The sequence below is a fragment of the Meleagris gallopavo genome, chromosome 3 (assembly GCF_000146605.3).
Source record: "Meleagris gallopavo isolate NT-WF06-2002-E0010 breed Aviagen turkey brand Nicholas breeding stock chromosome 3, Turkey_5.1, whole genome shotgun sequence".
Taxonomy (NCBI): domain Eukaryota; kingdom Metazoa; phylum Chordata; class Aves; order Galliformes; family Phasianidae; genus Meleagris; species Meleagris gallopavo.
In genome coordinates, this window is record NC_015013.2 from 87,807,153 (window position 1) to 87,818,158 (window position 11,006).

Here is an 11,006-nt window from a genome sequence, read left to right on the forward strand (position 1 = left end):
AGTGACCCTGCACATAGCAGGGGGGCTGAAACTAGATGATCATTGTGGTCCTTTTCAATCCAGGCCATTCTATGATTCTATGATATATGGGACATTACTTGGGCCACATGAACGTCCTGGTGATAGTGCTGGGGATCAGTCCGGAGGGCTGAAAGTCATCTCCTGGGCTCTACAGGGCAGCAATGGGAGAAATAAAGGCCAGAGGACGTGCGGAAGACAAACAGGTTTTTTTCTTTTTTCCTTTAATTAGCAAATTTCTTCTTACCCTCATCAAAAGAAAAACACACCTGTGCCCCCTACGTGCCCACTGCTCCAAGCATTCAAAGGCAGAAAGTTGAGAGATGTTTCCCGTCCTGGCTCAGGGGCTGCTCTGTATCCACCCCATGGCACATACTGGTGAGGTTCTGGGGTGCCAGGTATCACGTACATTGCAGATGCCAACAGAAAGGGAGGAAAGGCAGGTGCAAAATTTGGTGATGTGCTCTTGCCAGGAACACCCAAAATTCCCTAGGAAAGCTCCCAGCCCCATGGCCAGCAAACATAGTGGTGGAGGACGTGGACATGCCCCAAAATGCACTTCGTGTTCACTGGGCATCACAGTCAGAACTTGGGTTTGCGCCGTGGCTTGGGGATGCAATGGCAAAGATGTTGAGCATGAGCTCAGTCCCACTGCATCACTGCAAGCTCAGCAGAGGGGACACGGTGGGAGAGAAACCATCACTCCATGCATTGAGTTTGGAAGCCATAAATAAGAGCATCCAGCACTTGGCGGGACCCAGCGTTGATCCTGCACCCCTGAAAGCTGGGTACCTCAAAGCCCTGCCATCTTTCCCAAATTTTCTGATGCCTTTGCAGTATACCTGCAGGGCCTGGAGGGGCAGTGAGCCCCCTGCAAACCCCATAGGAAGATGGTGATGGAGAGGAGGCAGGAGAAAGGGGGCACTTAGCTCAGCCGTTCCCACGACCACCATGCTATGAGCCCCTTTCCTCTCCTTGCCATCACCATCTTTCCTCCCGAGGTCACTGAGCCATCCTCATGTCCATACCCACTGCTGCAGCCCTTTTTGGGGGGGAAAAGGTGGGAAAGGATTTTTTCTGTGGGTACCCCAGCTTTCCTGCTCCCCACCCCTCCATGGCTGGCACAGCCCTACCTGTATCACCCCCAAAACAAGTGCCCCTGTGCACACTCTCCTTGTGCCGGACTTGATCTCAGTGCAACAGGAAAGGAAATGGAAGAGGAAGAAGAGAAGGAAGGCGACAAAAGAACCGGCACATGAACTCCTTGCCTGCTAACGTCAACAGTCAAAGGGTAGCACTGCCTTCCCTCTCTGGGGCTGCAGCTAGACTGAGCATCCTTTCTTGGGGATTCAGCAAGGCAAGTGCGCTCCAGGTGCCGGGACACGCTGGCGGTGCTCCGTGTTCCCCCCCCTCTCCAGCCCCCAGCAGTGGGATCCACGAATGGGGCAGTGCGTGGGGGTGCACGGGGCTGGGAAGAGACAGGGGAGATGTGTGCGAGTGCCCGGGTGTCTGTGTGCACAAATTTTGGCAAGAGGTCATTGAGGTTACATGATGCAGCATTTGTTCTTGTGGTTATGAGGGTCCTTAAACCGGAGTCTCTGCTTTGGTCGGTATTTTTCCAAGTAGGTCAGCTGCTTGCTATTGATGGCTCCTCTGCGCTTTCTGCAAGGAATGATAACAGAGGGGTTGGTGCAGTCGGCAACACAGCAGGAGAACACCAACCCAAACCCAGCCATCATGGTGTGAAAATCACCCGCCTGGAGCAAATAACGGATTTTGGAGGCTGAAGCTGTGTGCATCCTCCAAGGACTGTGATGGGCATTGAGCCTTTTACGGCTCTGATACTCAGGGTTGCTTTCTCCCCACCTTACAGTGTCTCTCCTTGGACATCTTCAGGAGCTGCTAGGATATGGTTTTGGGCAACCTGCTCTGGGTGTCCCTGCTTGAGCAGAGGCTGGACCAGGTGTACCCAGAGGTCCCTTCCAACCCCAACCAAACTACTCTGTGATTCTGCCCCTGTGTTGAAACGCTGCTTGCCAGGACACTTACTGTCGGATGAACTGGATGGCATCTTCATACTTCATCCCACTCTCAATCAAAGCCAGGGCAACGAGGACGGGAGCGCTGAAAGGCAACAGCAGCAATGTTCATCTCCAAACTATGCCTCCAATCTAGGCACTCACATTCCATCCCAGGTTGGGGACCACAGGGCGGTTGGGCAGACACCAGCACTAGGATTTAATTTTGTTATTTCTTGAGATTAGGCTGCAAGTGTGGCACCAAAGAGTGGCTAATCCCATAGGTAAAACCTACAAGACAGGGCTGGTAGCTGAGCTTTAATGAACAGAAGGATTCTGGAGGCAAATTGTACAAGCAGATACAAATATCCACGCAAAACACAGCCCTGACCTGCTGCAAGGCTAAGCAGCAGTTCCTGGTTTCAGTGAGAGGACTGCAATAAAATTACAAAAGCAAATGCACTACTAGGCATTGAGCATTGCTGGTATACACCCTGGTACCCAGAATTTAGCAAGTATGCACTCAGAGAGCAGTATACATCAATGCCTATTCCCACTAACATCCTCACTACCGCAAAACCCTGCTAGAAGAGGGAGGGGAAACAAGTGGCTGTTTCCCACTTTGTGCCAGACTGTGACTCACCGCCCCAAGCCGGCCACACAGTGCACGGCCACGCAGCAGCCGGGGTCTTCGCAGAACTTTGTCTTCAGTAAGTTGAGCCAATCTTCCACTATCTTGCTGGGAGGAGGTGCTCCATCATCAAACGGCCAATCCTGCAGGGATTGGATAGGGATGAGAAGAGAGAGAAACACTGTCAGATCCCATGTTGAAAACTATAAAGGACTGCTTTTATCCTGAGTTGATGCCTTTTGGTGGGTGCTTATTCTTGGAATTGAACTCATAGTGCAGCAAGGTGAAACCAAATCCTATGGCTCAGGGTTTGGGTTGAATGATGCCAAGTCCATAATCCTCATGTCTCCTAGGAAGAGGCTCATCCTTTGCAAGTACCTCCATGACCTCCAACATGGTCTTACCCCCATGTCCTCTTGCCTTTAGAGGCCATTGTCTGCCTCCTCCAGACTCATTTGGGGTTTCATTCCAACACACTCAGGTTTGGCGATAGCCATTTGGTTGGCTGTGCTGAGCTTTGGGTAGCCACAAGCCCTATCCTTTCTCTCATCAGCTCCCATCTAAATCCAGTGCCAGGAGCACAAAGCCACTTTGCAGGGGAGAAAAGCTTTCCCCTCCTCCTCCGCAGTGTTTTGGGGGAGGGACAGTCCCTCCCCTCCCTATAGACACCATCAGGCAGCTGACATTGCACATTTCTCCCACTATGGGGATTTCTCTTCCAAAATGGGGGATTTGCCAGGAGGAACGTGGTGTGTGAGACAACAATGGGCAGGAGAGCATAGCTGGGATGAGATGCAGTGAAATCTGACAGGTGAGAAGCACAGGGCCAGAAGCCTCGTGGCTACAGGCTGAGTCACTGAGCTGCTGTGTTAGAGTCATCTTTGGTGTAAGATGGCAAAAAAGCCACTAAGCTTCACTTCACTTTGGGATTTGAACAAGAGATGCAATGTCCAACAGGCTTTGAGAAGAAATGAGCATGTTGGGCTTCAGGGCATTCTAATGCTTGAGCCAAGGAGGACGTCCAGGACAGGACCAATTTGAACCTACTCCTCAAAGAAAAGGTCAGGATACCGAGTCAGTATGTGATGAGATGACAGTTGGGTAGGTTTATCTTAGTGGTCTTTTCCAATCTTAATGATTCTATATATATGGATGTATTTGGAATATAATGTAGAGATGTCTCTGTATCTGCACAGATGTATCTATCCACAGATAAATACAATATAGATCTCTCTCTGCTGAAAATATATAGAGATATCCACATGCTATAGGTTATCATAGATCTAAGATGTAGGCATTTTCCTATACAGGATATATCTTATAAAGACAGGTAACTATATCCCACATATAGGATGGATGTATAGGTAGGACACAGTTCCTGTGTAGACTGAATTCTGCCTTTTACCCTATTTCTGTCCGGAGGCCTCCAGACTGAGTTTCTGTAGCTAAGATATGTATCACAGAATCATAGAATTGTTAAAGACTGGAAAGGACCTCTAGTTCAACCATCAACCCATCATCATCATGCCCACTAAACCATGTCTCTCAGTGCCACATCTACCCTTTTCTGGAAAACCTCCTGGGATGGTAGCTCCACCACCTCCCTGTTCAAATGCCTCACTAGTCTTTCTGAGAATTTTTTCCTAATATCCAACCTATCTTGCTCTCTATATAAGATCTGTCTTTCATCTAGGACTTATCTATACTAATGGTTAGACTAGATGATCTTAGAAGTTCTTTCCAACCTGAATGATTCTATGACATTAATTACATCCAGGATACATCTCATATAAAGAGAACTCTCAACCATCCCACACCAGGCAGTTCCCCATGTGCTCTCAGCACTGCCAGACTTCTCAGACCCCTCCTAGAAACTCCTTGTTCCAGCAGTGGAAAGGCTGGAGCCCACCAGAAGCATGCCTGCCCCATACAAGGACTTTTCCAAAAGCTTGCTGCCTTTATCCAATTACTCACTGTCTGCCCCGCAGGGCTCTCAGCTCACCTAGCACCAGTTGTGCCAATTCCCCAGCATGGCAATCAAACCTGACATCATCTCCAATTATTTATCACCTGAGATAAAGACCAAGCTGTGCCAGCTCAGCATCCTCACTTTTTTTCTTTTTCTCCTCACTGCTCTCTCCCTTTGATTCCCCAGTAAAAGAGCAAAAAAAGCCGCCCTGCTTTTTTAATATCCCTTCGATAAGATAATGCTGAGGGGTAACGGGAACGATGGATATCTTCCATGTGGGATCAAGGGCTCTCATTCCCTGGGTGCTTCCAAGCCCCAGCGCAGAGCAGCACAGGCAGCTGCGGGCTCGGCTGCATGAGTCACAGTTTCGAGTGCGTGGGCAATGCTTTCTTTTTTTAAAGCACCAGCCCAATTTCAGCCTGACGCCGGGAAGCAGGGAGTTTGCCTGCCTCTGCCTGAGGCCAAAGCTGGCTTTCAAACCCTGCCTTCAAGCTCCCGGGCAAGCATGAGCGACGCTGAACAAGGGATGCTAAGTAGACCCCAGGGATGGTGTTTGTTGCTCAGTTTTGCCCCAGCTTTGGGAAGCATGTGTTGCATGCTGGTTCAGAGCAAGCTGAATTTCTCCTTCTATTTGTAGCTTTTTCCCTCTGTCGACCAAGGAAAGCCTGTGATATTTCGTTTATTTTGGAAAGAATTCCCCACTTGTTAAAACACTCCCTTTGCTGGCTGCGTGGGAAGGTTTGCTGCAGGAATCCTATTTGAACAACAGTAGCTAAGTGGGAAGCTCTGGCTGCACGGCAGGGAGCCTGCAGCTCAGACAACACAAAAATCTTCCAAAGGCTTCTGCAGTGCCGTGGAAAGGCCGCAACTGCCCCAAACCCACATACATCTCCTCTGTCATCCCCTATCTGTCCTGGACAGAGACCAGCCACTTCCAGCTTTCCCATCAGGAGCCTCGTTATCTTTAAGTCTCTCTGATTGAATCATGTGGGTGCTTGGACATGAAGCAGAGATGCTGCTCACACCATGACAAGAATGTGCTGACTGAGCAGCCTTCTGTCTCACAAGGCACTGGGTAGTAAAGAGGTGTCAGGACCTTGGTGCCATCCCCATTTTTTCCTCTCCGTGCCCTAAAACCCGTTTGAGCCAAACTGTCCATAGAACATCCATTTTGGGATGTGCAAAAAGCTGAGTACTCACCTGGAGCAATACATGTCTGCATAAAACATCACATCCCAGTGCTGCCCTCCAAGAATGTGGGGACCCCAAGCTTCTCTGTGTCCCATCATGGAGCAGCATTTCTTTTTGCACCCTTGGGATGAGTAGAAGGCATGGATGGGGTGTTCTCCACTTACCATGACAGTGATGCCATCCTTCTCCAGAGGGGTCTTGTCATAGGTCACTTCGCACACTCGCACAACTGTGGTGGCACCATACTTCTTCAGATCCTGCAGAGAGAAGAAGAGGTCTTACAATGAGCAGATATGTGAAAATCCTGCTGGGTTGTACCCTGGTTATCCTCAACATGGTCAAGCCCTGTGTTGACATGTTGCTCATGGAGGTGAGCCTTCCCTGGAGGTGTTAAAGAAAAGGACAGATATGGCATGGAGGGACATGGTTTAGTGGGGCATGGTGGTGATGAGTTGATGGTTGGACTAGATGATCTAAGTGGTCTTTTCCAAACTTAATGACTCTATGACCACATGGACCATACACTCCCAAAAACTGCATCATGCCCAAACCTGGATGCCCAAGCAAAAATCCCCATGGTCTGCATGGGCTAGGAAGGAAAAATTGCAACTAATTCCCAATGAAACATTAAATCCTAGAGCACTAAACCTCCACATAGGCATGAGCTTTTTTCATCCAAAGCATCAGTGGAATCATTTCATTTTAAAGCCTTGGAGGTATTCAAAAGCACATCATATTCCCCATGTAAGCAGCCAAAGCTTAGAACCAGAGAATATCCTGAGTTTGAAGGGACCCATGAAGATTATTGAGTCCAATTCCAGGCTGAAAAAAACCAGCACCCAGGGGCCCAGTGCCAAGAGAAAAACCAACAGCATGGGGCATGATACTGAGCTGCAATGGATGTCCCAGAGAAAAATCCCTGAAACGGGGACAATTCCTCCAAAGCAACAAATCCTCCAAAGGAGAAATTATTGAGTGTTCAGTGAGGATTCAACTCCCCCTGCAGAACTGCATGGAGATGAGTGAGTGCTTGGCGCATTCCCCATGAATTCACTGAGCATTTGCTTGAGGCTTTTCTTTGACTGATGAAGGTGTTTTGCTGCTGTACTCCATGAGTTAATTACTTGAACGTGCTGCAGGCACGCCGGGACTTGGGCTGTTTCCAGCTGGGCTTATCACTCGAGGCATGGATTGCCCCTGGATTACGTGCCGGTGTATCAGCCCTGGCCGGGCGCTGAGTGAGATCATCCCTGTGCCTGCTTATGGCAGGCTGGGGGCTTGGATGATCCCGTTGATCCCCTCCCTGCACGAGGCTTCCAAATCACTAAAAATCCCTGTATGCTCAGCCAAAAAAAACTGCAGATCTGGAGGGAAGGTGAATTTTGCCACCAGTGCGGTGTACAGGAGCACGGGGTGGTTTTCCCCACTGTCTCTCTGCTACAACACCATGGTGCTTGTGCTTTTTTCTTTGTGTTTATAAAGTTTCTTTGCACTCAGAGGTAGCTTTGGAACTATTTGGGGTGAGAAGTCCTTTACTGACATGCTGGAAGATGCAGGGGAGGTTGCCATTTGTGCAGTGATTCTAGGGAGCTGGTAGGGGATGCAATGGGGTTGACAAACCCTATACTCAAGAGTCCTCCAAATGTCCTGCCCCAAGAAGCAGATATGGCAGTATGGACCATGGATGGGATGCCAGCAGGGCTGGGTACCAACAGGACGCTCCATTGCGCTGTCCAATGGAACAGGGCCTTCCCATTCCATTCCAATGAACCAACCGCAGCTTAGCTTTTAGCCCCCAAATGTAAACAACGATCCCTGCTTCTTACCTCCAAGAAGGTGCTCAGTGTGGCGTTCGTGGGATTGTGGGTGATGAGGAACCTCATGTTTTTGTAGCAGACCTCCACTGGTGCAGGGCGGTTCATCCGGGCCATGGTGGGACAAGAGAAGGATGATGCAGAGGTGATGCTGATGATGGAAAAATCCAAGAAAAGAGTGGTGCGGAGGGGAAAAGAAAAACCAACACCCCTCTCTGCACTTAAAAAAATGAACAAACAGAAGAGAATGGAGAACTCAATGTACAACCGTTGTGCAAATAACCCCAGCTCCTGGGAGCGTGCTGGCTTCCTCGACACACCGCAAGCCCCCGGGGTGAAAGCCAAACAGTAATAATAATATTAATGATAATAATAATAATAATAATTACGAAGAAAAAAAAAAATCCCTTTGTTGTAGTGTCGGTGTCCTTGGTGTGTGCAATGGCGAGCGGCTGTCGCCTCCGGTGCTGCGCTCTAGAAAGGCCTCTGCATATGGGGATGATGGTGGCACGGTGGTGGCCCCGTCACGTTACCCCATCGGGGTATGTGGAGTACTTAGGGGTGGCAAGGGGGACCGGGAGCCTACGGGGCGGCGGTGGCCGGCAGCGGTGCCTGGCTCGGGCAATCCATGCACAGGAGCCTTGAATGGTTAAATCCGAAGGTCGGGATGCCGGGTGAGGCGAGGCGTCCGGGGGCTGCAGAGCTCAAAGCTGCTTCTCAGCACCTCCATAAATCCCGGTGGAGAGCGAGGCTGTAAAGGGAGGAAAAGCAAAACACAGAAGTCAGGGCAGTTCCGATAAGAATACCTCCAAAGAAAGCCCTGGGATGGTGCCTTGGAACTGCCCTGCACATCCCAGTTTATGGGATGCTGAGATGGGGACTCCTCTTGAAACCAGAACAGGGATAGAGAGACAAAACTCCATTTCCATCCAAGGGATGACCTACAGCCCTTCACTGCATCCCCACTGAGCATCCTGAGCCTCAGCACTGACATTTGGATGACACGCAGGGTGCAAGGAGGAGAATAGGGGGGGCTGAGGTGGTGAAGCACTGGTGGTCCTGATGTTCCTCTGCCTGGCTGGCACGTGTTCATCCTAATCCTTCTGCATCCATCTGCATTTCTTTAATGCAATTCAGCCCAGCATTTTCGTAATCACCCAGCAGCACCCAAGGGAAGCTCGCAGACACCCCATGGGGGTGACGTGTTGGGGCAGCAACCCAATTCTCACCCATCCTGTCCCTCCAGACCTTACCGGAGCGTTCCAGCAATATTTCCACCGTGTGCAACGAGCTGAGCCTGCCCCTAATCAGCCACATGCTCCTGGAGTTACTCGAGCAGCTAATGTCAACCAAATGCATCTCTAATGCTCTTAGGCCACCTAAGCCGCCTGCAAATGAGCTTTTTTCAGGGGAACTGGTGAAGGAGGGGGGTGGCATGCATGTGGTTTTGCAGCTCTTGGGGATGGATGCTCCCTTGCTCACTCTGACTGCTCATCTGCATCCCCACTATTGCCAGCATACTGCTTCCTATAAAGTACCCCACAGCCGGAACACATCTTTGCCTTCATGATCATAGAATGGCTTAGGTTGGAAAGGATCTGAAAGATCATCTAGTTCCAAACTCCTAACACAGGCAGGGCTGCCATCCACCAGGTCAGACTGCCCAGGGCCTCTTCCAACCTGACCCTGAATGGCTCCAGCGATAGGGCACACACAACTTCTCTGCACAGCCTATTCCAGTGCCTCACCACCTTATGAGTAAAGAATTTCTTCCTAACATCTAATGTGAATTACCCTTCTAGTTTTTAAAGCCTTTTTCCCTTTCCTTATCACTATCAGACCGCATAAGAATGACAGTGATGGGAAGAAGGAAGCCACTGGGTTTGCCCAGGACACAGGTCCTGGAACATGCTGACCTCCCATTGTGCACAGATACATCCAAAGGTGGGTATGAAAAGCATATTCAGAAATGTTCAGCATTAAATTTCAATCCATGAAGATTAAGATATAGGGAACAGAAAAAAATAAGATTTCCCCCCGGACATGCCTCCGGTCAACACTGAACACTGGTGAACACGATGATGCTGTGAGCCCTGCTTTCTGTTGAGGAAAACCAATCATTTCCCCAGACTGTCACTCATCAGACTCTTGTTTTGAAGCTCGTCCCTTCCCTGGGTCAGCAGCTGCTTAGCGCCGCGTGGCTGGAGCCTCAAAATAGAACATAAGTACATAAGTAACCAGAGCTTGGAGAATATGCACCCCCTCTCCTCTCCTCCCATCCATTGCCTGGAAAATTCCCTCTACGTTGTTTTATACTGAAAAGGCTCTGATGTAAAGAGAAAAAGAGGGGCTAGGAAAGGGGCCACACACTGAGCAGCTCATCACACTTCCCAAGCATCATTTCTAGCCACTCCACTTGCTCTGCAAGATTTGTTTTGCAAGTGGTACCCAAGGACTGAGCAGAAACAGAAAAAGTGGAAAAAAAACAAGCAAACCACCAAAAACCAAAACCAGGGAGCAGCTGAAGTGGCATGGGGAAGCTTTCCAATGGAAACGTGCCCAAGTTGGCTGTGAAAATTATGGACTTTCCCAATGTTCGTGTGCTAATTATTTATTATTCACAGCACGTGCCAGCCCTGGCGCTGCCCCGGTGTGCAGCACAGAGCCCAGCCCCATGTGGATGGGTTTATGGAAAGGAGATTAGAGAGGGATGGGAGCTGGAAAAGGGCACAAACCAAAGGGATTTTGGCACCATGGTCCAATCAGACCCTGTTTTTCTGGGCAAGGGATCACGAAGAAGGTGGAGGTGGGACACGAGGATGGGAACGATGGCATCCACACCACACTGTATACAGGGTTTGAAGGACGACTACTCCTTGTTACATGGTTAAGCATGGTGATGATAGGTTGATGGTTGGACTAGATCATCTTAGCAGTCTTTTCCAATCTTAATGATTCTATGATTCTATGATATTTTCAGAGCCAGTTCATTTTTCCAGCCATTCTTCTTAGCTGGGAATTGGCAGCACTGTCGGCATCACTTTAATTCTATCAATATCAGTCCCATCGTTTCACCCCTAACTTTTTCTTCCCTTAAAAAACAAAGGAAGAGATGGGATGGAGCCAGCTCTGCTGTTCCTCAAGGTGAATCTTCACCTGAATGATGCTAAGCCCTGATCCTTTGTGGAATTCAAAGCCAGACTGGACTCAGAATGATACAGGCTGCAGTGATCAGTGCAGAGCAGCTGTACTTCCTGCAAAGCTTTGTTAAAAATGGGTTTGATGACATTCTGGAGCCATAAGGGTGAATGAGATGCCTCGAGTGGGTTTTGCAGATCCCCTCCCATTCAGCTCACCACCTACTG

General features: G+C 49.5%; 1 protein-coding gene across 1 annotated transcript; it reads right to left on the reverse strand.

Moving 5' to 3' along the window:
• Nucleotides 1-208: 208 nt before the first annotated feature.
• On the reverse strand, nucleotides 209-8,405 carry PTP4A3 (protein tyrosine phosphatase 4A3). The gene is made up of 5 exons (XM_003205308.4): nucleotides 7,654-8,405; nucleotides 5,992-6,084; nucleotides 2,680-2,810; nucleotides 2,068-2,142; nucleotides 209-1,680 (listed from the first exon to the last, which is right to left on the reverse strand). Exons 1-5 carry the CDS (start codon nucleotides 7,756-7,758, stop codon nucleotides 1,563-1,565), a joined length of 522 nt encoding a protein of 173 aa, XP_003205356.1. The 5' UTR covers nucleotides 7,759-8,405; the 3' UTR covers nucleotides 209-1,562.
• Nucleotides 8,406-11,006: the final 2,601 nt, after the last annotated feature.

Excerpts from the sequence above, each read along its gene's own strand:
- PTP4A3 (XM_003205308.4), bottom strand. The coding sequence starts at position 7,758 with ATGGCCCGGATGAACCGCCCTGCACCAGTGGAGGTCTGCTACAAAAAC. Across the intron at positions 2,143-2,679 it reads TGTGTGGCCGGCTTGGGGCG|CGCTCCCGTCCTCGTTGCCC; the intron begins GTGAGTCACAGT and ends GTTGCCTTTCAG. Across the intron at positions 1,681-2,067 it reads GCCATCCAGTTCATCCGACA|AAAGCGCAGAGGAGCCATCA; the intron begins GTAAGTGTCCTG and ends CATTCCTTGCAG.